This window comes from Dryobates pubescens, chromosome 7 (genome assembly GCF_014839835.1).
Source record: "Dryobates pubescens isolate bDryPub1 chromosome 7, bDryPub1.pri, whole genome shotgun sequence".
Classification (NCBI taxonomy): Eukaryota; Metazoa; Chordata; class Aves; order Piciformes; family Picidae; genus Dryobates; species Dryobates pubescens.
In genome coordinates this window covers 42,089,173-42,116,754 of record NC_071618.1, presented here as the reverse complement: position 1 = coordinate 42,116,754, position 27,582 = coordinate 42,089,173, and the positions used below count along the sequence as shown (strand labels likewise).

Genomic DNA, 27,582 nt, shown 5'->3' with positions numbered 1-27,582 from the left:
AGTGAAAGACATGCTGTGGGCCTTTAGGAGCATGACGGATTTTATTCTTGGCTTATTAAAGGAGAGAACAAAAACCCTGTGTAAAGTACAAGAAGGTCTATAAGGATATGAAGAAAATATTTCTTCCTCATTGTATGAGGGAATTAAACATGCTGTAAGTGGGACAAGTACAATAAAAGCAATATGTTGAAGGCTTTTCAATGAGGAAATTGAAATGTGTGTTCTAAACCATAAGTGAAATTCTTGGTTTATACTGAATGTATACACTGAGATTTGTTTTGCTAGATGCAATGCTACCAGAATTTCTTTCCTTGCAACTGTCGATGTAGTCTACCTGGACCTCAGCAAGGCCTTTGACACCGTTCCCCATAGCAAACTCCTGGCCAAGCTGTCAGCCCATGGCTTGGATGGGAGCACACTGCATTGGGTTAGGAACTGGCTGGAGGCTGAGCCCAGAGAGTGGTGGTGAATGGTGCCACATCCAGCTGGCAGCCAGTCACCAGTGGTGTGCCCCAGGGATCAGTACTGGGCCCCTTGCTCTTTAACATCTTTATTGATGATCTGGACGAGGGCATTGAGTCCATCATCAGTAAATTTGCTGAGGACACCAGGCTGGGGACAGGAGTTGATCTGCTGGAGGGTAGAGAGGCTCTGCAGAGGGACCTCGACAGGCTGGACAGATGGGCAGAGTCCAAGGGCAGGAGATTGAACACATCCAAGTGCCAGGTTCTGCACATTGGCCACAGCAACCCCATGCAGTGCTGCAGGCTGGGGTCAGAGTGGCTGGAGAGCGGCCAGGCAGAGAAGGACCTGGGAGTACTGGTTGATGGTAGGCTGAACATGAGCCTGAAGTGTGCCCAGGCAGCTAAGAGGGCCAATGGCATCCTGGCCTGCATCAGGAACAGTGTGGCCAGCAGGAGCAGGGAGGTCATTCTGCCCCTGTACACTGCACTGGTTAGGCCACACCTTGAGTCCTGTGTCCAGTTCTGGGCCCCTCCGTTTAGGAAGGAGGTTGAATTGCTGGAACGAGTCCAGAGAAGAGCAACAAAGTTTGTGAGGGGTTTGGAACACAGCCCTGTGAGGAGAGGCTGAGGGAGCTGGGGTTGCTTAGCCTGGAGAAGAGGAAACTCAGGGGAGACCTTAATGCTCTGTACAACTACCTGAAAGGTACTTGTAGACAGACGGATATTTGTCTCTTCTCCCAGACAGCCAGTACCAGAGCAAGAGAACACAGTCTCAGGCTGCGCCAGGGGAGGTTCAGGTTGGATGTTGGGAAGAAGTTCTACACAGAGAGAATGATTGCCCATTGGAATGGGCTGCCTGGGAAGGTGGTGGAGTCACCATCGTTGGAGGTGTTCAGGAGGAGACTTGATGGGGTGCTTGGTGCAATGGGTTAGTTGTTTAGGTGGTGTTGGATTGGTTGATGGGTTGGACGCGATGATCTTGAAGGTCTCTTCCAACCTGGTTTATTCTATGTATATATTCTATGTAAACTGAAGGCATTTAGGGTCTGAATGGGCTTGGATCAAGTTGTCCTGACTTGTAAAATAGCATGCTTGCATGAAAATTGTCTATTCCCTTCCCCTCCATTCAGTAATTCAATAACATGATTTTCATAGCAGTTTTTGTTATCAGTTCTTCTACAGACACCTGCTTGTGGCACTACCAGCTTCACTGAAAGGAGAAAATTGAGGCTCTTTGAAGATGCTTGTGTTTGGTTGTAAGGTTAGAGGTGCAGGGGAAATGCACATAGGTTGTGTGGTGTTTTTCCTGGGTTAAGTTGCTCTTGAACACATTCTGACTTACCTGCACATTGTCTGCTGAGAAGCTGTGTTTTGTTTTGTTTGAATCAGTATATAGGGGATGTCTTAACATGTGTACTTTGGTTTACCAGTAACAAACTAGTAATTGTGTTTAAGAATTTTGGGGGTTTTTATTAATTGTTGTAATTTGATGAAATATAGAATAGAATAGAATAGAATAGACCAGGTTGGAAGGGACCTTCAAGATCATCGTGTCCAACCTATCATCCAACACCACCCAACCAACTAACCCATATGAAGCAGAACTACACAGTTTTAATAGAAGAGATGCACCCTTCAAGGAAGGCAGTCCAGGTAAAATTGGATACTCCAAGGAGAAAAAAGAATGGTTGTATGAGAGGCTTCTTGATAAAGTTCTGAGTTTTCAGACCTTATCAGAGCCATTTTCTTTTGCAGTAACTTGCTTTGAAGTATCATAGTATCAGTCAGGGTTGGAAGGGACCACAAGGATCAGCTAGTTCCAACCCCCCTGCCATGGTCAGGGACACCACACACTAGATCAGGCTGGCCAGAGCCTCATCCAGCCTGGGCTTAAACACCTCCAGGGATGGGGCCCCAACCACCTCCCTGGACAACCCATTTCAGGGCTTCACCACTCTCCTGGGGAAGAACTTCCTCCTCACCTCCAGGCTCAATCTCCCCACCTCCAGCTTCAATCCATTCCCCCTAGTCCTATCACTACCTGAGATCCTGAGAAGTCCTTTCCCAGCCTTCTTGTAGCCCCCTCCAGATACTGGAAGGCCAAGACCGAAATGTCTTTAGTATGTGTTGTGGTGATAGCATAGTTCATATAGACCCATCTGCAGTTGATGTCAGCAACCAGCACAACTTGGTGGTTTAGGTAGGTCACACCTTGAGTCCTGTGCCCAGTTCTGGGCCCTCAGTTTAGGAAAGATGTTGAGCTGCTGGAAGGTGTCCAGAGGAGGGTAACAAAGCTGGGGAGGGGTTTGGAGCACAGCCCTGTGAGGAGAGGCTGAGGGAGCTGGGGATGCTTAACCTGGAGAAGAGGAGGCTCAGAGGAGACCTTCTTGCTCTCTCCAACTCCCCAAAGAGAGGTTGTAGCCAGGTGGGGGTTGGTCTCTTCTCCCAGGCAACCACCACCAGAATAAGAGGACACAGTCTCAAGCTGCACCAGGGGAGGTTTAGGATGGAAGTTAGGAAGGAGTTCTTCCCAGAAAGAGAGATTGGCCATTGGAATGTGCTGCCCAGGGAGGTGGTGGAGTCCCCATCACTGGAGGTGTTTAGGAAGAGCCTGGATGAGGCACTTGGTGCCATGGTTTAGTTGATTAGATGGTGTTGGGTGATAGGTTGGACTCGATGATCTCAAAGGTCTTTTCCAACCTGGTTAATTCTATTCTATTCTAAATCCTGTCATGGAATGGTGAAAAAGTGACTTCTTCCCTCCCCCCGCCCAACTCTGCAAGCTGCTTTAATTTAAACAGGACACAAATGAATTTTTTCATGTGGAATTCCTTCATGTCACATAGTGACCAGCCATTTTTTTCTGGACATTCCAAGGCTTTGAATGTGCTGTGCTGAATGCATCAAGATGAGAGGCTTAATTATAGATAGCTGGGCTTTGAAGCATCTGTTTTATTTCACTAGGTAAAATAAGTTTATGTCATTAAACTAGAGATAAGATTTCATCATTGTTAGTGAATAATGAGGAGCAGTTGGATTCTTCTCACTTGGGAGTGACTACCCACAACATTGTGTTATCTTCCTTACTGTGTTTCTAAGGTGATGTTGAAGGATTTAATTTTAAGTCAAGATCGAGGTCTCAGTAAAGAACAGCTAGAGAAATTCTCAGGTGTCTCCTTGTCTTGGCATAAAACCAAAGGTTTGTACATACCAGAACTGAAGGATCCTGAAAAGACAAAAGGAAGTGCTCTGGGAGGTGAGAGCAAACAAGATATGGGACAGACTTTCATTATTTGCTCTTTCTGCTTTCCTACTTAATAAATTAATCTGAAATACTTCTAAGCTTGAATGTGTCTTTCTTTTTTGTTTAATGCAAATAGTGAAAAATCTTTGTCCTGTACTCCACTTGGGCCACATAGATTATTTAGAGAATGACATTCAGGAGCAGCAGTGATGCAACTATGCAGCTTTGCTACTGTAATACAGCCCTGGAAAAACAGCAGCACAGGTTCAGTTGCCTTTTGAAATTGTCTTCTTTCCTCTAAAAATAGTTCTTGGCTTCCTTAGGTCTGCAGGGCCACCTGCCACGTGCAAAATTGATGCTGCATCAGTAGTTAGATGTCTCATGAATTTGAGAAGGACATTGAGACACTTGAACGTGTCCAGAGAAGGGCAGCGAGGCTGGGGAGAGGTCTGGAGCACAGCCCTGTGAGGAGAGGCTGAGGGAGCTGGGGTTGCTTAGCCTGGAGAAGAGGAGGCTCAGGGGAGACCTCATTGCTGTCTACAACTGCCTGAAGGGAGGTTGTAGACAGGAGTGGATTGGTGTCTTCTCTCAGGCAAGCACCAACAGAACAAGAGGGCACAATCTCAAGCTGTGCCAGGGGAAGTTTAGGCTGGAGGTGAGGAGAAAGTTCTTCACAGAGAGAGTTGTTAGGCATTGGAATGTGCTGCCCAGGGAGGTGGTGGAGTCACCATCCCTGGAGGTGTTCAAGAGGGGATTGGACATGGCACTTGAAGTCCTAGTTGCGTAGTCCTGAGGTCTTGGGTGACAGGTTGGACTTGGTGATCCTTCCAACGTTACTGATTCTATGACTTAGGTCCAGTGAAAAGTTCAAATATATAGCTATGAAGAAAACTTGATTATCATGTTGTGCTGCTTTAGCCTTTTCCCCCTTTCCTTTTGGCAGCCAAAGGACTCCATTTTATTAATTATTCCTACCCCCCATTCTTTATTCTCTGAAGAGTTAAATGATTCTTTAAATGATTCTGCTTCTGAGGCTCATTTGCCTTGCATATAAATATCCTTATTTGCAGCTGAGAACTCTTCCTCAGGCTGTTAAAATTTTCTACTCAGTGAATGTTCTTCTGGTCTTAAGAATCTGATCTGTTTCTTTCAGTTGCTGTTTTACACTTTATTCTCTGGCATGATTCTTGCCCTGTCTTTAAACCCCCTGAGTTTATGAATCCTTTCTTCTCTTTTCCCCCATCTGCTCTTTGCATACTGATTGTGTGAAATTGCATAAGACCGTGTAAGCCCCTGGAGTCTCTGCTTATTTAAGAAGGTATTTGTTCAACAGGGTAATGGGGGAAATGCTTTTTGTACTCTAAAAAGAAACCCCTAAAATACCATGTAGAATATATCAGCTTCTTCAGGCTTCTTTTGCCAATAAAGTTGTTTACTCTAATGCAGCATTTTTCCCCTTTATAGAAAGAGTCTTCACGAGGAAGACATAGAGAGAAGGAAGATATCAAAATTACTAAGGAGAGAACACCAGAAAGTGAAGAGGAGAATGGGGATTGGGAAACAAATAGAGAAGGTAAGTGTGATTAAACTAATGATCCCCCTACAAGTCTAAAGAATTGCAAGGTTATTGGGCTATGTGAAGCTGGATGCTTAAGGATTTGATCTCTAAGGAGAATACTTTCAGGCAGCAGCCATTAATGGTTTGGGGTTTTTTTGAGGGACATGGGTAAAACCAACTTTTAGCCTGGAGAAGAGGAGGCTCAGGGCAGACCTTCTTGCTCTCTACAACTCCCTGGAGGGAGGTTGTAGCCAGGTGGGGGTTGGTCTCATCTCCCAGGCAACCAGCACCAGAACAAGAGGACACAGTCTCAAGCTGCACCAAGGGAAGTTTAGGCTGGATGTTAGGAAGAAGTTCTTCCCAGAAAGAGAGATTGGCCATTGGAATGTGCTGCCCAGGGAGGTGGTGGAGTCACCATCAGTGGAAGTGTTTAGGAAGAGACTTGATGGGGTGCTTGGTGCCATGGTTTAGTTGACTAGATGGTGTTGGATGATAGGTTGGACTCGATGATCTCAAAGTTCTCTTCCAACCTGGTCTGGTCTATTCCTATTCCTATTCCTATTCCTATTCCTATTCCTATTCCTATTCCTATTCCTATTCCTTTTCTATTCTATTCTATTCTAACTTATTTTTAAAACACTGTTTTCTCCCACCACCTTCACCTCTCCCTTTGACAATAAGGAACTTGACCATAGGCTACTCCATGGCTGAACCTTTTGCATATAGATCAGTAGTGGACTCCAGCTTACAGGCAAAGTAATTTTGAAACCCCTTAGTGTGAGGAGGGAGCATAAGTCCTTTGAATTCAGAAGTCAGCAGGTTTTTGCTGCATAGTTTGTAATGCTGTGAACTGTCTCATGAAAAACAGCTGAAGGTAGTGACTGGGGAACTACTTCTTTTCGGAAAGCACTTGAAGAGTATAGTCATTTTTCTTTAGGTGTTGGGGGGGGGGTTGTTGTGTTTGTTTTTTTAATGATTAAAAGGTGATTTCAGTGGCTTAGATGATAATAGTCTTTCATTTAATATGTGGAGAGTTGAAGGAAAAAACAGTTACCACCCTTGGAAGTGTTTAAGAAGAGACTGGATGAGGCACTTGGTGCCATGGTTTAGTTGATTAGATGGTGTTGGGTGATAGGTTGGACTTGATGATCTCAAAGGTATTTTCCAACCTGATCCATTCCATTCCATTCCATTCCATTCCATTCCATTCCATTCCATTCCATTCCATTCCATTCCATTCCATTCCATTCCATTCCATTCCATTCCATTCTTCTCTCTCCCAAGTTTCACCATTTTTAGGCACCATATTTACCTGACAGTGAAATTATGGCAGGTTCTAATGAGTTAGTGTTGTTTATGTAGTTCTGTGTCTGTTTTAGAAGTAGTTACTGAAGAAGTAGTTGCAAAAGAAAATGGTAATCTTGATCCATTCTAAGTGAATTGAGATACAATGATTGCTGGGGTTGCTTAGCCTGGAGAAGAGGAGGCTCAAAGGAGACCTCCTTGCTCTCTACAACTCCCTGAAGGGAGGTTGTAGCCAGGTGGGGGTTGGTCTCTTCTGCCAGGCAACCAGCACCAGAACAAGAGGACACAGTCTCAAGCTGCACAAGGGAGGCTTAGGCTGGATTTTAGGAAGAAGTTCTTCCCAGAAAGAGAGATTGGCCATTGGAATGTGCTGCCCAGGGAGGTGGTGGAGACACCATCACTGGAAGTATTTAGGAGGAGACTGGATGGGGTGCTTGGTGCCATGGTTGAGTTGATTAGATGGTGTTGGGTGATAGATTGGACTTGATGATCTCCAAGGTCTTTTCCAACTTGGTTCCTTCTATTCTATACTGAAAGTTGTTTGTGGGCTGGAATTCCTCTGTGGATTTCATGACTGCAGGTAGCTTTTCTATGGTTATATTCTGTAAGTATCACAAATACTGTTTTGCTGTGTCATGAGCACAGTTTGTGAACAGAGAAGTAGCCATAACATGTTTTAGTAGGAGCCATAACATTTTGCTTTTTGGTATGATTTAAGAAACATTGAGCTTTGGCATGTAGGCATGGAAGTGGAATCTTAATTCAGAAAAGTTTGGAACATGAAATCTTTGAGTTCTCTATAAATAGTATGAATATTGTAATTATTAGATTCTGAGGCTTTCAGCTTGAGACTGATGATTTCTTTTTTTCCCAAAAGAATGTTGATTATAGTCCTGTAGATGAAGTGGAACTAAGATCTGTCAAGTTGTAGTGAGTACTGTATAAGCAGACAGATGGACTGGGAAAGAACCTGTGCTGTTAGGACCTGTACCTCTCTTAAACTGTTCCCTTGCATTCATGACACATGAAGGGACTTTGTAGACTGAGTTTAGTTATTGCAAGATCTCTTACGTAGTTCCTGTGTGTAGGAAGGGGAGTGAAAGCTAAGGACTTTTTAGTGAAGTTATCTTTTCTGACATTTCCCTAAAGTGCTTTTTGATCATTAGACTTAAATAGCCAGAAAGTCTCCCCTGAGGAGAGGAAGCTCAGGTGAGACCTCATTGCTCTCCACAACTACTTGAAGGAGGCTTGTAGCCTGGAGGAGGCTCAGGGGAGACCTTCTTGCTCTCTACAACTCCCTGAAGGGAGGTTGTAGCCAGGTGGGGGTTGGTCTCTTCTCCCAGGCAACCAGCACCAGAACAAGAGGACACAGTCTCAAGCTGCACCAGGGGAAGTTTAGGCTGGAGGTGAGGAAGAAATTCTTCCCAGAAAGAGAGATTTAGCCATGGGAATGTGCTGCCTGGGGAGGTGGTGGAGTCACCATCCCTGGAGGTCTTCCAAAAACGGATTGGATGTGGCACTTGGAGACTTGGTTTAGTTGTCAGGAGGTGTTAGGTATTAGGTAGTAGCTTGAACTTGATCATCTCTGAGGTCTTTTCCAACCTTATTGATTGTCTGAAAGTAGGAAATATAAACAGATGAAAACTGTTGCAGTTGCAAAGCTTGCAGTGTCTGATATTAGCTAGCCATGACTTCAGGAAAAAGTGGGAGAAATGAAACTTTCTAAGATGAAAACCAAATAGCAATAATATTTGAAAAGCAAATAAAATCCTGAAATGTACATTTATCCAGTGAAAGGGGGCATATAGAGCTTTTATTTCAAAATTCATTTGTAAATACAGTTGGATAAATGTAGAAATTGATTTGTGAGGTAACTCCATTGACAAAGAATTCTGGTATCATGAATCGCTCTTTAAAGGCATTTCATGTGAGATGTTTCAATTAAATGATGCTCTGTGGGGGATTTTTGGTGTTTGTGAAGACTCATTTTAAAATTTGCTTGGGGTTTTTCTTTGTCTTTATTGACAGGGAGGTGGTTCTGCCCCTGGACACTGCACTGGTTGGGCCACACCTTGAGTCCTGTGTCCAGTTCTGGGCCCCTCAGTTTAGGAAGGAGGTTGACTTGCTGGAACGTGTCCAGAGAAGGGCAACGAAGTTGGTGAGGGGTTTGGAGCACAGCCCTGTGAGGAGAGGCTGAGGGAGCTGGGGTTGCTTAGCCTGGAGAAGAGGAGACTCAGGGGAGACCTTCTTGCTCTCTACAACTACCTGAAGGGAGGTTGTAGACAGGCAGAGGTTGGTCTCTTCTGCCAGGCAGCCAGAACCAGAACAAGAGGACACAGTCTTAAGCTGCACCAGAGGAGGTTAAGGCTGGAGGTTAGGAAGAAGTTCTATACAGAGAGAATGATTGGCCTTTGGAATGGGCTGCCTGGGGAGGTGGTGGAGTCACCATCACTGGAGGTGTTCAGGAGGAGACTTGATGGGGTGCTTGGTGCCATGGTTTAGTTGTTTAGGTGGTGTTGGATTGGTTGATGGGTTGGACGCGATGATCTTGAAGGTCTCTTCCAACCTGGTCTATCCTATCCTATCCTATCCTATCCTTATCCTATCCTTATCCTATCCTTATCCTATCCTTATCCTATCCTTATCCTATCCTTATCCTATCCTTATCCTATCCTTATCCTATTCCTATTCCTATTCCTATTCTATTTAAATCTAAATACTTGGTTTACTGGGTTTCCACTAGCTGCCTCAACTGAATGGATGCAAGTCCCTGAAAGAACCTGGAAAGTTTTGTTCAGTTAAGTTTAAGAATGTAACTGCTGTTTGTATGTAACTGCCTGGAGTTATTGCAGGTTTACACACATCATTTGAAAACAGTTCTAACCTAACTTCATTCATACTCCATGCAGTGCTTGAAAGTCATAAAAGTAATTATAATTGGCATCCACATGAAGACGAGCCAGCAGTGTTCCCAGGTAGCCAAGAAGGCCAATGGCATCCTGGCCTGCATCAGAAATATGGTGGCCAGCAGGAGCAGGGAGGTCATTGTGCCCCTGAACACAGCACTGGTTAGGCCACACCTTGAGTCCTGGGTCCAGTTCTGTGCCCCTCAATTTAAGAAGGATATTGAGGTTTACACACATAATTTGATTAGAGTTTTAACCTAGCTTCATTCATACTTCCATGCATTGCTTCAAAGTACTGGGAATAGAATGGAATGGAATGGAATGGAATGGAATGGAATGGAATGGAATGGAATGGAATGGAATGGAATGGAATTAACCAAGTTGGAAAAGACTTTTGAGATCATCAAGTCCAACCTATCACCCAACACCTTTTAATGAACTAAACCATGGCAGCAAGCACCCCATCCAGTCTCTTCTTAAACACTTCCAGTGATGGTGTCTCCACCACCTCCCTGGGCAGCACATTCCAACACCTAGCAGCTCTGAGTCTCAAGCTGTGCCAGGGGAGGTTTAGGCTGGATGTTAGGAAGAAGTTCTTCACAGAAAGATTTGCTGGCCATTGGAATGTGCTGCCCAGGGAGGTGGTGGAGTCACCATCCCTGCAGGTGTTCAGGAGGGGATTGGATGTGGCACTTGGTGCTGTGGTTTAGTAGTCATGAGGTCTTGGGTGACAGCTTGGACTTGATGATCTTTGAGTTCTTCTCCAAGCTTATTGATTCTATGTGTCCTCATGATCTGAACATATTTATCCTTGGCATCCACTCTGCTAAATATTACTTATTTCATATGTAATTGTTTGCTAATCTACTTGCTTATCTTGTTTTTTACCCAAAGACTCTGATAACGGAGATGTTAACTACGATTATGATCACGAGCTGTCTTTGGAAATGAAGCGCCAAAAGATCCAGAGAGAACTCATGAAGTTGGAACAGGAAAACATGGAGAAACGAGAGGAAATAGTCATTAAAAAGGAGGTTTGTATCATGGTAATGTGAAATTAAAAGGAAAAGCAATCTTCTAGTTGGCTCCTGTGGGACTCAAGCTCCCTGGGCTCCAAATTGACTGTGGTGTCAAGTAGTAGTAAATACTTGGCACGTGTATGGCTTAGTGTGTGGGTTGGATATTGGTTATGAGTATCTGGTCAGTCACCCAGCTCCATAACCAAGTCAGCTATTAAATAAGTAGGATTTAATGCATTTTAATGATCTAATGACTTTTAACAGAGGAGACATACAAGAACACAAGACAATTTTTAAGAACACAAGACATTTTCCAACATGTCTCATAGAATAGAATAAACCAAGTTGGAGGAGACCTTTGAGATCATCGAGTCCAACCCATCACCCAACACCACCTAATCAACTAAACCATGGCATCAAGCACCCTATCAAGTCTCCTCCTAAACACCTCCAATGATGGTGACTCAAAGTAAAGTGGCAGAGGCAAATCTGTGTGTTAGAAACCCTAAATCTTTGTGGAACGTTAAAACAAAAAAGCCTGAAAGGAGGTCTTTGGTATTTTTAGACACAGTGAGTGCTAACTACAAACTTAGTGATTTTTAAATTTGTAGTTACTGGCATTCTAATGTATTATGAAGTGCACCAGCACCTCTTTCACTCTCTTCCCTTCCTGTTCCTTTTATGGAGTTTGTTGAACGTGATGTGCTTAGTTTATTTGAGGTCAATGTGTACATGGCTAAGATCTCAGTTGTGCACTGTTAACTCTATTTACCTGTCTGACTTGTATATCAGAAGAGTTTAGATGGGGTGTTCAGTGCCATGGTTTAGTTGATTAGATGGTGTTGGATGATAGGTTGGACTCCATGATCTCAAAGGTCTCTTCCAACCTGGTTAATTCTATTCTGTTCTGCTCTACTCTACTCTCTTCTGCTCTGTCCTACTCTCTTCTGCTCTGCCCTACTCTCTTCTGCTCTGCCCTACTCTCTTCTGCTCTGCCCTACTCTCTTCTGCTCTGCTCTACTCTACTCTGCTCTCTTCTGCTCTACTCTACTCTCTTCTGCTCTGCTCTACTCTACTCTCTTCTGCTCTGCTCTACTCTCTTCTGCTCCTCTACCCTACTCTCTTCTGCTCCTCTACCCTACTCTCTTCTACCCTCTGCTCCTCTGCCCTACTCTCCTCTGCTCCTCTGCCCTACTCTCCTCTGCTCCTCTGCCCTACTCTCCTCTGCTCCTCTGCCCTACTCTCCTCTGCTCTCCTCTGCCCTACTCTCCTCTGCTCTCCTCTGCTCTGCTCTACTCTCCTCTGCTCTCCTCTGCTCTCCTCTCCTCTGCTCTACTCTCCTCTGTTCTGCTCTACTCTCTTCTGCTCTACTCTACTGTGCTCTACTCTACTCTATTCAGGTAAGCTTTTAAGCATCAGTGTCTTACTGGTTAACATACCTTTTTTCCCCTCAAGATTTCTCCAGAGGTGGTTAGATCTAAATTATCACCATCACCAAGAAAGTCTAGCAAATCACCAAAAAGAAGATCCAGTCCCAAATCATCATCTTCAGCTAGTAAGAAAGAGAAGAAAACTTCTACTGTATCTTCCCCACTTCTGGATCAACAGAGGTCAGTACATAGACACATCTGAAAAAGTGAGAACAGAGAAGCACACTGAGTTCTAAATTGCACTGTGCATCATCATATGTAAAAAATTGTTACATGCATGTAGTTTTCAGCTGAGAGATTTCATGGTTTACAAGCAGGTCTTTTCCCTTTGACTGCCCATAGTCTCTGGGAGGTGGTGAAATACAAACCCTTAAAAACTGGAAAGCATTTTTAGTTGAGATTCTGCAGCCTGTGAAGTGTCTCCTCTAGCTTGAAGCAAAATGTTTAAAGTTTGACCAACTGCACCTTCTGTTGGTATTGCTGATTGCTGTTCAGGAAATATTTTACTTTCAAGTCAGGAAATTTCTCAGAATTCAGGAAGATTGAACACATCCAAGTGCCAGGTTCTACACATTGGCCACAACAACCCCATGCAGTGCTACAGGCTGGGGTCAGAGTGGCTGGAGAGTAGCCAGGCAGGAAGGGACCTGGGGGTACTGGTTGACAGCTGGCTGAACATGAGCCAGCAGTGTGCCCAGATGGCCAAAAAGGCCAATGGCATTCTGGCCTGCATCAGGAACAGTGTGGCCAGCAGGAGCAGGGAAGTCATTGTGCCCCTGGATTCAGCACTGGTTAGGCCACATCTTGAGTCCTGTGTCCAGTTCTGGGCTCCTCAATTTAGGAAAGATGTTGAGTTGCTGGAAGGTGTCCAGAGAAGGGCAACAAAGCTGGGGAGGGATTTGGAGCACAAGCCCTATGAAGAGAGGCTGAGAGAGTTGGGGTTGCTTAGCCTGGAGAAGAGGAGGCTCAGGGGAGACCTTCTTGCTCTCTACACCTACCTGAAAGGAGGTTGTAGCCAGGTGGGGGTTGGTCTCTTCTCCCAGGCAACCAGCAGCAGAACAAGAGGACACAGTCTCAAGCTGTGCCAGGGGAAGTTTAGGCTGGAGGTGAGGAGAAAGTTCTTCACTGAGAGAGTTGTTAGCCATTGGAATGTGCTGCCCAGGGAGGTGGTGGAGACACCATCCCTGGAGGTGTTCAAAAAGGGATTGGACGTGGCACTTGAAGCCATGGTTTAGTTAGCCCTGAGGTGTTGGGTGACAGGTTGGAGTGGTGATCTCTGAGGCCATTTCCAACCTTATTGATTCTGTGATTGTATGATTATAATTTTCCTGGCAACATCTCAGAATTCATTGTTTAAAATACCTGGCAGCCCTTCATTCCTTCATTTTCCCCTCCTCCCTTTCCTGTTGCTTTATCTCTAGGAGTTCGAAAAGCAACCCGAGTAAAAAGAAAGGTCCTCGTACCCCTAGTCCTCCTCCTCCAGTGCAAGAGGAAACTCCCCTGGGCAAAAAACACAAAGAGAAACATAAAGCAAAAGAGCGTTCGGAAGAAAAGGCAAGGGAGGTGAAAGATAGAGGGCGGGACTTTGAGAGGCACAAGGAGAAAAAAGAGAAGCAAAGGTAAGCTCTGTTGCATTGTTAGCCTCTAACATTAATGGAACCTTGCTTTTAAAAGTTGTCTTTTATACAGCACTGACTAATGAGGAATTTACACCTGCTTAGCCAACAACCTTTTCAGTACTCAATAAGTGGTTTAAGTGCATGATATGGATGGATTGATAGACTGCAACAGACTGGTTGGTTTTAATTACATAACTTAGTGGAAAAAATGCCTTTAAAACAGATCCATTGACTTTCAGGAAGTTGGCCCTTCACCAGTGGAACAATTCATTTGCCAGAATCCTTATCAGTCATTCACTTGTCTGTTTGCCTGCACTTCTGAAATCATAGAGGACTGATATCTCAAGCTGCACCAGGGCAGGTTTAGGCTGGATGTTAGGAAGAAGTTCTTCACAGAAAGAGTGATTGGATGTGGCACTTGAAGCCATGGTTTAGTTAGTCCTGAGGTGTTGGGTGACAGGTTGGACTTGATGATCTTTGAGTTCTTTTCCAACCTTATTGATTCTGATTCTATGATGACAAGGAGGTGCCCTCACCCCAGACTCTGAGATGGACAAGAGGGATGAAGTAGATGATGGGTGGGAGATGGTAGCAGCAGCAGGGTGAGAGGTAGGGCTTTTCCTTTGGTTGCAAACTAATGCAGGCACTTGGCATTGCAAAGGCAAGATGCACTTTTGAGGCATTGCTCTTTCACCAGCCCACAGCAATTCAGTTCAGGGGTAGGATTTTTAGAGGAGCCTGTTGAGTGAGGGGTAGGGTGAAGAGGCTTTCACACATCATGCATTTCTCCTAGGCAAGATGTAGGACTTGAGGGGCCCTGGAGACTGAAAACTGCCCCTACCTGAGGCTCCAGAGAAGGTCTAGGTAATGTATGCTGTTATTCAGAACATGTTTGGTGAAGGGGGCTGCTTTTCCTCCTCCTCAGCATCCCAGCACTGGAGCCACATAGAAAGAGAGATTTGCTATTGGAATGTGCTGTCCAGGGAGGTGGTGGAGTCACCATCACTGGAGGTGTTCAAGGGGAGACTGGATGAGGCACTTGGTGCCATGGTTTAGTTGGTTTAATTGATTAGATGGTGTTGGGTGATAGGTTGGACTCGATGATCTCAAAGATCTCTTCCAACCTGGTTAATTCTATTCTATTCTGTTCTATCTTCCTGAATGGGCAGGGGTCTGTTTCAACTCTCTCCAATATTCAGCAGGTTAAAAATACTTCTCAAGTAGTCAAAAAACTACTGTAATTTTAGAATTACTTCACTTCTGCACACACATGTGTGTGTATCAAATAGTGGACTGAGTGTTCCTGTTATTTTCTGAAGTACAGATATCTGAGTTGAAAATTGCAACATTCTCCAGTAATAGAAATGCTCTTTTGCTGCCAGATGAAATACTAAGCAAAATCACAACAATTTCTGTTGCACCCTATTCTAATTTTGTATGCTGCAGTCAGTGATTAGCAAGAAATTTCCTGTCAATCTTAACAGTTTTTAGTTTTGCTGGCTTTATTGTTTTGTTTCTGGAGAGCAGCCAAATAGAAAGGGACCTGAGGGGACTGATTGACAGATGGCTGAACATGAGCCAGCAGTGTGCCCAGGTAGCCAAGAAGGCCAATGGCATCCTGGCCTGCATCAGGAAAAGTGTGGCCAGCAGGAGCAGGGAGGTCATTGTGCCCCTGGACTCAGCACTGGTCAGGCCACACCTTGAGTCCTGTGTCCAGTTCTGGGGCCCTCAATTTAAGGACATTGAGACTCTTGAACATGTCCAGAGAAGGGCAATGAGGCTGGGGAGAGGTCTGGAGCAGAAGCCCTATGAGGAGAGACTGAGGGAGCTGGGGTTGCTTAGCCTGGAGAAGAGGACGCTCAGGGGAGACCTTATTGCTCTGTACAACTCCCTGAAGGGAGGTTGTAGCCAGGTGGGGGTTGGTCTCTTCTCCCAGGCAACCAGCACCAGAACAAGAGGACACAGTCTCAAGCTGCACCAGGGGAGGTTTAGGCTCAAGGTGAGGAGAAATTTCTTCACAGAGAGAGCTGTTGGCCTTGGGAACGTGCTGCCCAAGGAGGTGATGGAGTCACTATCCCTGGAGGTGTTTGAGAGGAGACTGGATGTGGCATTTGTTGCCATGATTTAGTAGTCATGAGGTGTTGGGTGATAGGTTGATCGTTGAGGTCTTTTCCAACCTTATTGATTCTATGATATGGAACAAGTGACAGTTCTTCATCTCTTAAACACAGATTCTGCCTTGGAGTTGTTCTGTCATTTCACAGAAAGGTACTGATGCTGTATGATGCCTGTTGATCAAGCTGCTGTTTGTTTCACAGGGATCCCTCTGAAAGCTCCCATAGACAGAAGCGTTCTCCCAGTCCTGCAGATCATTCTGGCAGTAATTCTTCCCCTTCCAGGGAGTATTCACCACCTGCAGCAAGGCGAAGACAAACCTCCCGAGCTCCAGCCAAGTCAACCACGCACAAACGCAGCTTCTCACCCTCTCGCAGGTGGGAAGTCAGTTGCATGGATATTATTTCTGTGATATTGTTTCCACTTTAGAAACTTTCTTTGGGTGGATGGATCTCTGTAGGTGTGTAGCTCAGACACTTAAGACTTTTTTTTTTGCCAAGTTACTACATTGTGTCTGCCTGTTGTGTCAAGAACAAAAGGCATGGTGTAGGCTTTCATTTAGCAGTGTGGTGGGTTGAGGTTTCCCCCCAGCATTAACTTTAGCCAGACTAACTCAGTTAGAAGCAGATGAAGCTGTATTTACAAGCAGAAAGTACACTCTACAATGGAATGCCATGAATATGTACAAAATAGACAGGATTTACAATATTGTACAGGTATTCACAATTAGCAAACAACAAGGAAACCCCCCTGGTGCAAAAGACCAGGGTAGCTGCTCCACTACACCCCCTGCCCCAAACATCCCAAATTCCCTTTGTACCAAGAGAGAGAGAAGCTGAGAGGAAGCAGTATTAGACTTAACTCAAGTTCAGCCAGAAACAGTACATTATGTCCCAGACAAAGCAAAACAGCCAGGATCAGAAAAGAAGAGAAAAAAGAATGAAAAGTGAACAATTGTTATAGTGCAGCTCCTTTTACCCCACACATTTATCCAATGAATTTGTTTAGAGCAATCCTTTGTTTTCCTTTTTACACCCAATAGTGATTTATTTCTATTTGTCTACTTTTCTGCTTGAAATCTGCAGCTGAATTTTAAAGGCATAGCCTAAAATTACCACAATCAGTTCCTCTCAAATGTTTGTGCCTCAGGTGAAACCTCAGAAGTCTGATACAAGATATAGTCAGTCTGTGATCCATTGGAAACTGTTGTTTGGGTTTTTTCCTCCTCACCTTCCCTCTTCTTGTAGACAATGTGAGAAGTCTTCTCTCTTGGAGATGGGGAAGGAGCAATTTCTCTTGTTTTAAATTGGGGAATGTGATGTGTAAATGCTCTACACAGCTTTCTTGAAAAACAGGCACAACTAACTAAGCAGTGTGATGACAATTGCACAGAGCCTTCTTACAGGAGGATGTCATACGTTATAAGCTCTATAGAGAGCTTATCAAGCACTTACCTTATCTCTGAACATGTCCAGAGGAGGGCAAAAAAGCTGGGGAGGGGTTTGGAGCACTGTCCTATGAGGAGAGGCTGAGGGAGCTGGGGTTGTTTAGCCTGGAGAAGAGGAGGCTCAGAGGAGACCACCTTGCTGTCTACAACTCCCTGAAGGGAGGTTGTAGCCAGGTGGGGGTTGGTCTTGTCTCCTGGGTGGCCAGCACCTGAACAAGAGGACAGAGGCTCAAGCTGCACCAGGGGAGGTTTAGGCTGGGTGTTAGGAAGAAGTTCTTCCCAGCAAGAGAGATTGGCCATTGGAATGTGCTGCCCAGGGAGGTGGTGGAGTCACCATCATTGGAGGTATTTAGGAAGAGACTGGATGGGGTGCTTGGTGCCATGGTTTATTGGATTAGATGGTCTTGGATGATAGGTTGGACTCGATGATCTCAAAAGTCTTTTCCAACCTGGTTAATTCTATTCTATTCTATTCTATTCTATGTAATTTTGGTTGGACCACTTGTTCTTGAATATTAAATAAACCATGTAAAGATAGGCCTACTTTGAAATTATATGCTTGGTACCCTTGAGGGAGGACAACTTTGATATTTTATAGAAACAGCATTGATTTCCAGCAGACAGAGCTCAAGAGCTATTTCAATTGCTTATTTGTAGTGCGTGGTAAGAGCCTTTCAAATCAAGTTATTACATGTGTACCTACTGTAACTTTGCCTTGCAGGTCTGCTTCCCCATCGGGTCAGCGTCACTCTCCTATATCCTCCAGGCATCACTCCTCTTCATCGCAGTCAGGCTCCTCTGTCCAAAGACATTCTCCTTCCCCGCACCGCAAAAGAACTCCTTCTCCGTCCTATCAAAGGACAGCTTCCCCACCTGCGAGGAGATCTTCTTCTCCCTATCCCCCACACTCTTCCTCCTCCCCTCAGAGGAAGCGAAGCCCTTCGAGACACAGATCTCCTGGGAGAGAGAAGGGAAAGCACGATCGTGATCGGACTTCGCAGTCTCACGATAGGCGCCACGAGAGGCGAGATGGTATGAATGAGAACCACTGGTTCCGAGCCGTTGTTCCAGTTGCCGACTGCGTGTTGAAACTTGATTGTGACATTGCCTGTACCTATCCCGGCGGCTGGGGGGGGGGGTGGGATGAAAAATACCAACTGTGTTCTTGTTCCTGTGCTGATGATGCTGTTTTATTCCTGATAGGACTGCTTATGTATCACAGAATCATAGAATGTTAGGGGTTGGAAGGGACCTCCAGAGATCGTCTAATCCAACTCCGCTACCAAAGCTGGATCACCTAGAGCAGGCCACACAGGAGCGCATCCAGGCCGGTTTTGAAAGTCTCCAAAGAAGAGACTCCACAGCCTCTCTGGGTGCTGTCATCCTCACAGTAAAGAAGTTTCTCCTCAGGTTGAGGTGGAACCTTCTGTGCTACAGCTTACACCCATTGTTCCTTGTGCTATCACTGGGCACCACCAAAAAGAGATTGGCCACTTTATTGTGGTGGTTTGAGCCTTAACTGGGATTTAAGAGCTCAGATGGTGGGCAAGACTGAGAATCCCTCCCTCACTCCCATTTCCTCTTTCCTGATCAAGAAGAAGAGGGAAGGGGACACAACAGGGAGAGATAAGGGAAGAAAAGGGAAGAAAGGGGGATAAGGAAAAAAGGGAGGAGGTAAATCTACCAAGAAATAATTTGGAGTCGGTTTGGAAGTAGAGAGGTAAAATTTTCTTTAAACTATATGTGTGTGTGTGTATATATATATATGTGTGTGTGTGTAAATAAAAAAAAACAGTAACAGGAAGGGTTCACAAGGGTAAGGAACAAGGATGCATGGGGAGATATACAAAACCAACAGTCCTTTGAAGAAAGCTGGATGGAGCAGGGAGAAAGACCAGGCCTGACCACGTGGCAGAGAGCCAGGAAGCCAGCAGCGACTCCCTTTGTCCTTCATCTTGATGCCCACCCCTCAGATATGTACAGACATTAGTAAGATTCCTTCTCAGCCTTCTCTTCTCAGAACTAAACAGCCCCAGCCCTCTTATGTAGGCTCAGCTGACTGTAAAGATCTGTAGGCATCCATCTAGGTGTGATTCTTGTGGGGTCGTGGTGTTGGTGATTTTCATGTACTGGTGGATCAGCTGACTGATAGCAAGGTACTTTTAAGAACTATTATTCTTCTCTGCAAGGTGCCCAAATGCTGATCCAGTCCTCACTGATTGCTTTGTCTATTAATTGTCATGAAGTGAGATGTGTGCAAAGAAGCAGTCTCTCCCTCTGGAAAGCTGCAGAGCTAGTTTAGCCATTTGTGATGGGCAAGCATGCTGTGTCTCTTGAGACAGATTCCAAAGCTGACCTATGTCAGCTTTATTTAAACTGGCTGTAGCCTTATCAAGAGCATAGGATTTTAAATTTTTTTTTAGTATTATAAAGACTTTGGCAGGGCATTGAGATCTTAGAAGTAAATGGTCTAAATGTAGCAGAACTGTCCTGAAAATACCTATGCCTGGAGAGAAAAAATGGAATCTCCCATTGGAGGAAAACTGGTCCTGCCTTTGGCATTTATTGTGCTTAATTGTGTTTTGAACAGGTAAATATTTCTAAAAGACAGATTCCAGTTCATAAAAGGATCTTTAAAGCTTACTGGAAGTGTTGGTAGACACCCAACATAATCTTCTCTTCCATACATATTCATTTTTATTTGCTTTGAGAAGTGTGTTTAATCATAGAATCAATAAGGTTGGAAAAGACCTCAGAGATCATCAAGTCCAACCTAACACCCAACACCTCAGGACTAAACCATGGCTTCAAGTGCCACATCCAGTCCCTTTTTGAACACTTCCAGGGACAGTGACTCCAGCACCTCCCTGGGCAGCACATTCCAATGGCCAATCGCTCTTTCTGGAAGAGCTTCTTCCTAACATCCAGCCTAAACCTCCCCTGGCACAGCTTGAGACTGTGTCCTCTCGTTCTGGTACTGGTTGCCTGGGAGAAGAGACCAACCCCCACCTGGCTACAACCTCCCTTTAGGGAGTTGTAGAGAGCAAGAAGGTCTCCCCTGAGCCTCCTCTTCTCCAGGCTAAGCAACCCCAGCTCCCTCAGCCTCTCCTCATAGGGCTTGTGCTCCAGACCTCTCCCCAGCCTCACTGCTTTTCTCTGGACACATTCAAGAGTCTCAGTGTCCTTCTTAAATTGAGGGGCCCAGAACTGGACACAATACTCAAGGTATGGTCTAAGCAGTGCTGAGTCCAGGGGCATTGACTGCATTACTTTTGTGGTGTTTCTGTGCTGCTTTTTCGTTTGCCCTGATTAAGCTGGATGTGTAACACATTCTTTTAAACATTTTCCAGAAACGAGAGGGAAAAGGGAAAAGGAAAGAGAATCGCGAGACGATCGTGATTACGACCAGGAGCAGAGTTCCTCCAGGGATCACCGAGACGACAGAGAGTCTCGCGATGGGAGAGACCGGAGAGAAAGGGAGACCAGAGATCGGAGGGAGCCACGGGAATCCAGAGACGCTCGGGACTCCCGAGATACGCGGGAGTATAGCAGGGATACAAAGGATAGTCGTGATCAGAGAGACTCGCGCTCCACGCGGGATTCCCACGACTACAGAGACAGAGAGAGTCGCGATGCCCATAAGAAGGATGACCAGTATCAGGACGACTCGCGCAGCTATGGAAGATCCCACGGCAGAGAGGAGAGCTCTCGGGCTGAAGCGAGGAACGACTCCAGAAGTGACTCCAGAAACGAGAGCAGAAGCGACAGGACTGGCAGAAGTCGAGGCAGAGGGCCCGAATTATCTGACAAGGGTATCGCATGATTTAAAGAAATCGCTAATCCTTGAGAATTGATTATTGACCTTCATGCTGTCTTGTTTAGTATTTGATAGGAAAGCGCTGCTCATGCTTTAGAACTGTCTTCAGTTCTGTAGCAATTTCTGTTGTTCAAACATGTGCCACTTCTGTGTTCTCCATCCCTTAAGGTGGCATAACACTGGTGTACTGACATCCCGTTCAAAACCAAGCCCTCATCACAGTATCACTAAGGTTGGAAGAGACCCCAAGGATCATCGAGTCCAACCTGTCTCGGTAGACCTCACAACTAGACCATGGCACCAAGTGCCACGTCCAATCTCCTCTTGAACACCTCCAGGGATGGTGACTCCACCACCTCCCTGGGCAGCACATTCCAATGATGAACGACTCGCTCAGTGAAGAACTTTCTCCTCACTTCGAGTCTAAACCTCCCCTGGTGCAGCTTGAGACTGTGTCCCCTTGTTCTGGTGCTGGCTGCCTGGGAGAAAAGACCAACCCCTTCCTGGCTACAGCCACCTTTCAGGTAGTTGTAGAGGGCAATGAGGTCACCCCTGATCCTTCTCTTCTCCAGGCTAAACAATCCCAGCTCCCTCAGCCTCTCCTCACAGGGCTGTGCTCAAGGCCTCTCCCCAGCCTTGTTGCCCTTCTCTGGACACGTTCAAGTGTCTCAATGTCCTTCTTAAACTGAGGGGCCCAGAACTGGACACAGTACTCAAGGTGTGGCCTAACCAATGCAGAGTCCAGGGGCAGAATGACCTCCCTGCTCCTGCTGGCCACACTATTCCTAATACAGGCCAGGATATCCTTACAGCACTCTGTTAAATGTTTCTGCAACTCCAGATTTTTAGGAGGCAGTGTATGTCAAAGTACTGGTCAGCAGGATTGGGGTGTTTTTTTTGTGTTCTTTCAAAAACAGCTGCTGATCTTAGCTACTTGAAAACCATCTTTCACACCCACTCACTTCTCCCCACCACAACACCACCCTGTTCCTTCTGGACTGACCAAAAAAACCCCAGTGGGATTTCTGCCTTTGGCAGCGTTTTTGAATGTCTGATGCACTTTGTGGAACAGCTTCACTTAATACCTTTTCATCATCTATAGTCAATAAATTTGGGCTTTCTTCAGGCATATTGTGACTTTTGGGGAAATGCCATACAGTTTTAATAGGAGAAATGATGTTTACTTTGTCTGCTTACTCCTGCTGTACTGTCTAAAAGCTCACATCCTGCTCAAAGCAACTGTGAACTGGCTTTTGGACTGTTTATTTGTAGCCAGGAGACCTCATGCTTTGACCAGCAGAAGGTGACTCAGAATGCCTGGAGATTTCAGCTTGAAAATTATGAGTTCACAATGAAAACATGTAAAATTTGAGTTGTTGGTTAAGTAGAGTTTGATGCTACAGATTCTATTCCATGAACAGTTAATTCAAGTTTATTAAGTTACCGCTGTAGTTGATGTAAACTATCAGTGGTATTCCTTGCATGTGGAAGCTCATTTTTTTGTGTGTTGCTCTGTCTCTATTAGGAAGTAGGGGAACTAGAGGATCTCAGGTGGATGGCCACAGCAGTAGTGGAAACTACCATGACAGCTGGGAGTCAAGGAGTAGCTACCCTGATCGGGATCGGTATGACAGTCGAGAACAAGCAAGGGATTCCTCCTTTGAAAGAAGGCATAGTGATCGGGACAGGCGTGACAATAGAGAAAGAGGTATTTGACCACATGTGTATGTGAAAAGTGTTTATGTGTGAGTGCATGTGTTTCTCTCTGCTTTTTCTTCCTTATTCCATCTTCACACTGCTAATCTGTAAATTAGAATTAACCAGGTTGGAAAAGACCTTCGAGATCATCGAGTCCAACCTATCACCCAACACCATCTAATCAACTGAAACATGGCACCAAGCGCCTCATCCAGGCTCTTCTTAAACAGCTCCAGCAATGATGATTCCATCACCTCCCCAGGCAGCCCATTCCAATGGCAAATCACTCTTTCTGGGAAGTTCTTCCTAACATCCAGCCTAAACCTCCCCTGGTGCAGCTTGAGACTGTGTCCGCCTGTTCTGGTGCTGACTGCCTGGGAGAAGAGACCAAACCCCTACCTGGCTACAACCTCCCTTCAGGGAGTTGTAGACAGCCAGAAGGTCTCCTCTGAGCCTCCTCTTTTTCAGGCTAAGCATCCCCAGCTCCCTCAGCCTCTCCTCGTAGGGCTGTGCTCCAAACCCCTCCCCAGCCTTGTTGCCTTTCTTTGGACACCTTCCAGCAACTCAACATCTTGTCACTAAAACTGATACAGCAAATAGGAGTTAAAAGAGCTTTTGTATAAAATCTAGTACTTAGTATGCAGAGTAAAACATAATGTTACAGGCATCATTAAAAGAACTTAAGTTCTGGGCTCCTCAATTTAAGAAGGATATTGACACACTCAGATTTGTCCAGGGAAGGGCATCGAGGCTGGGAAGAGGTCTCGAGCACAAGCCCTGTGAGGAGAGGCTGAGGGAGCTGGGAGAAGAGGAGGCTCAGGGAAAACCTTCTTGCTCTCTACAACTACCTGAAGGGAGGTTGTAGACAGGTGGGGGTTGATCTCTTCTCCCAGGCACCCAGCACCAGAACAAGAGGACACAGTCTCAGGCTGCACCAGGGGAAGTTTAGGTTCAAGGTGAGGAGAAAGTTGTTCACAGGAAGAGTGACTGGCCATTGGAATGTGCTGCCCAGGGAGGTGGTGGAGTCACCATCCCTGGAGGTGTTAAAGAGAGGATGGGACATGGCACTTGAAGCCATGGTTTAGTTAGTCCTGAGGTGTTGGGTGACAGGTTGGACTTGCTGATCTCTGAGGTCTTTTCCAACCTTACTAATTCTGTGATTCTAAGAATGTGAAACCTATTTGTGGAACCAACTGCATGAATGGATGGCTTACCTTTTTTCAAAAGAAGTGTTACCTCCATTGCAGAAATGTCACTCATGTTTTCTTTTCATTGTACCTCCTGAGAGGGGATCATTAAGTCATTGTTAATTCACTCAGAAATGAAAATTGATTAAACTGATGGAAATGCATGTTTTATTGATTTGGTCTTGTTCAGTCTCTGACTGCTTGCCCCTCATGGACATTGTCTCAAAGTGCACTCCTAGCCTGAGAGTAGTGTACCAAGAAATACCAGCCCTGTTCATGCCATTTTTTTGCTTTCCTCTGTAGTGCTTTTATTATACACTATGGAAAATTTGTTTTATTGATCTTCTGCAGCTCAAATGCTACAAAAACAACCTCAGCATAGAAACTGTTTTAAAGTGGTCAAAATTTGGAGAAGTATTCCAAATGTATCTGAAATACAATTAACAAAATACAGCTCAGTCTGTGGAGAGTAAATGCCATTAGATAAAGCAGGTTTCCCTGTCCTTACTAAATCAGTCATTTTCTACCTAAGCTTAGTTTTCTCCCTGAAAAAGTCACTGTCTGAACAGTGAAAAACTCAGCATCTCCAACTGTGAGACTGCACTGTAAGGCATTACAGTGAGTACATGTGAAAACTGTACTGTGAAGCAGTTCTCCTTCCCCTATCTCACCCTTGCCTCTCCCTTTCTCATGGGTTTGCTTGTGTATTTCTGTGTAGGGAATCATAGATGGATAGAATGGTTTGGGTTAGAAAGGACCTTAAAGATTATCTAATTCCAACCCCTGTGCCATGGCCAGGGACATCTTCCACTAGATGAGGCTGGTCAAGGACTTATTCAACCTGAACTTGAACAGCTTCAGGGAAGGGGCATACACAACCTTCCTGGGCAACCTGTTCTGGTGTCTCAACACTGTAAAGAGTATCTTCCTAATACCTAGTCTGAATCTACCCCTCCTCAAGCTTCAATCTTGTAATGGGTTGGGGCAGATCCCCTCCCCACCACAGGCAGAAATAACGACTCAGGCAAACGGATTGCAAAAGTGATGAAAGTTTAAATAGAAAGCAGTGAATGTTACAGAAAACCCAAAGCGCAGTGACAAAGAAAGATCCCATCCCCACCTGAGGGTGCATCCAAAACCCCCAGGGCTCCTTCTTCCCCCTCCCTCTGCTGGGCTAGTCTCAGCTGGCCAGGCCTGAGACTGCCCATCCCCCTGTGGCCTTGGGCCCAATCAGGCCCATGGCCGGGAGATCTCTCCCCCAGTTACCAAGTCTCAGAGAGGGAAGGAAAGAGGAAGTGCCAGACTCCGCACTGGATCTTATAGTGGTGCAAAGAATTATGGTAGGAAATACACAATTTCCTGTGTCCATCCCTCTGGGCTGGACTTCTGGACACAGGAAGTGAATGCACCAGGGGGGCACCCAGCTCAAACTACAACAAATCTATTCCCTCTCATCATGTCACTATAAGTCCTTGTAAACACTCCCATTCTGTCTTTCATGTAGACCCCTTTCAGGATCTCTTGTGATGAGACAGGCCAGTAGTTCTGATTCTTGCATTAGCTTGTGTACTATAAATAGTCAGAGTTCTTGTAGAGCCTGTGACTCTTAACAGGTTTAGGAAGTAAAATTTTCATGCAGAAATCTTAACACTTCATAAGTGTGTCATTCAGGGCTTTTTGAGATCTTACACCAGACTGTGCATCATTGAGTAATGCAGTAGGAATAGCTAGGCTGTGCAGTATATGATTATCTTGTGATGCCATTCAGAAAAATCTGATAGTGAATAAGATTTCTGTAGTAACTTTTTGTTGAAATAAGGAAAGCTGCTCCCTAAACAGTGAAAGAACTTTAATAATCATAGAATCAGCCAGGTTGGAAGAGACCTCCAAGACCAGTCCAGTCCAACCTGTCACCCAGCCCTATCCAATCAACTAGACCATGGCACTGAGTGCCTCATCTGGGCTTTTCTCAAAGATCTCCAGGGATGGCAACTCCACTGCCTCCCTGGGCAGCACATTGCAATGGCCAATCACTCTCTCTGTGAAGAACTTCTTCCTAACATCCAACCTAAACCTCCCCTGGAGCAGCTTGAGACTGTGGTCCTCTTGTTCTGGTGCTGGTTGCCTGGGAGAAGAGACCACCCCCCGACCTGGCTCCAACCTCCCTTCAGGTAGTTGTAGACAGCAATGAGGTCTCCCCTGAGCCTCCTCTTCTCCAAGCTAAGCTACCCCAGCTCCTTCAGCCTCTCCTCATAGGGCTGGTGTTATATATATAGATAGATAAATTTATCAGCTATTTGCTCATATTCTCCTACCTCTCCTTTCCTACAATTCAGTTCCCTGTGCTCAGGGAACATGCAGAGAATTCATTTTCATCTGACCTATTGCTACTGGTTTGTAAGGAAAAATCTATTGTTACCATTTCTGTTCTTGGAATCATTGAATCAATAAGGTTGGGAAAGACCTCAGAGATCATCAAGCCAGTACTGCTTTGTCTTTTTTTTTCCCCCTCCACGAAGAGAATGTCCAAGTTTCTTGGGGGAGGTGGGTTTTGTTTAATGGCAGCCAATATCTAGATTATCAAAACAAAAGCTGTTGGGTATTTATTGGTGTAGTGTGTGTAGTATTAGTGTAGGGGTGTGTGTGTCCCTTGAGCATTTGGTAATCAAACCTGGTTCCCTTTGCAGATCAGAGAGCAAGCTCACCGGTGCGACACCAGGGACGAAGCGATGACCTCGAGCGGGATGAAAGAAGAGAAGAGCGAAGGGTTGATCGGTCTGATGATAGGAGAGATGAAAGGGCCCGGGAGAGAGAAAGAGAAAGGGAGAGAGACCGAGAGAGGGAAAGGGAAAGGGAGAGAGACCGTGAAAGAGAAAGGGAGAAGGAAAGAGAGTTGGAGCGGGATCGTGCTCGGGAGCGGGAGAGGGAGAGAGAGCGAGACAAAGACAGGGATCGAGACCGCGACCGAGACAGGGACCATGACAGAGAAAGGGAACGGGAGAGGGAGAGGGAGAAGGAGCGGGAACGAGAGCGGGAGGAGCGAGAAAGGGAGCGAGAGCGAGAAAGAGATCGAGAGAGGGAAAGAGAAAGGGAGAGGGGGCGAGACAGGGATAAAGAAAGAGACCGCCAGAGAGACTGGGATGACAAAGACAAAGGCAGGGAAGACCGCAGGGATAAGAGGGACGACGCCCGAGAAGAAAGAAGCTCAAGAGATGTCCATGAGGAAAGAAAATCCAAGTGAGTGGGACTGAAAACAGGGAACAAAACAAAGGGAGAGAGGCAGTCTTTTGCTGTTGATTTCAGTCACAGATGAAAAGGAGAGGTTAGGAAGTGTGGGTTTGTGGGAGAATTCTCATGGTGCAGACAGTAAGATATTAATCATAGAATCAACCAGGCTGGAAAAGACCTCAGAGATGATCAAGTCCAACCTATTACAGTATCACAGTATAACTAAGGTTGGAAGAGACCCCAAGGATCATCGAGTCCACCCTGCCTCCACAGACCACATGACTAGACCATGGCACCAAGTGCCACGTCCAATCTCCTCTTAAAGACCTCCAGGGACAGTGACTCCACCACCTCCCTGGGCAGCACATTCCAATGACAAATGACTCGCTCAGTGAAGAACTTTCTCCTCACTTTGAGTCTAAACCTCCCCTGGCACAGCTTGAGACTGTGTTCCCTTGTTCTGGTGCTGGTTGCCTGGGAGAAGAGACCAACTCCTTCCTGGCTACAACCTCCTTTCAGGTAGTTGTAGAGAGCCTCCTCTTCTC

General features: G+C 45.6%; 1 protein-coding gene across 3 annotated transcripts in view; it reads left to right on the top strand.

Annotated features, from left to right (window-relative positions):
- Positions 1-27,582, top strand: part of ZC3H13 (zinc finger CCCH-type containing 13) — a 69,849-nt gene that overhangs the window by 19,646 nt on the left and 22,621 nt on the right. For all 3 annotated transcript variants that reach the window (XM_054163108.1, XM_054163109.1, XM_054163107.1), the window contains exons 5-13: positions 5,173-5,281; positions 10,372-10,511; positions 11,952-12,106; positions 13,348-13,545; positions 15,864-16,037; positions 17,829-18,139; positions 20,458-20,919; positions 22,450-22,632; positions 26,497-27,046. In XM_054163108.1, coding sequence (XP_054019083.1) covers positions 5,173-5,281; positions 10,372-10,511; positions 11,952-12,106; positions 13,348-13,545; positions 15,864-16,037; positions 17,829-18,139; positions 20,458-20,919; positions 22,450-22,632; positions 26,497-27,046 — 2,282 coding nt within the window. The remainder of the gene's footprint in view (positions 1-5,172; positions 5,282-10,371; positions 10,512-11,951; positions 12,107-13,347; positions 13,546-15,863; positions 16,038-17,828; positions 18,140-20,457; positions 20,920-22,449; positions 22,633-26,496; positions 27,047-27,582) is intronic.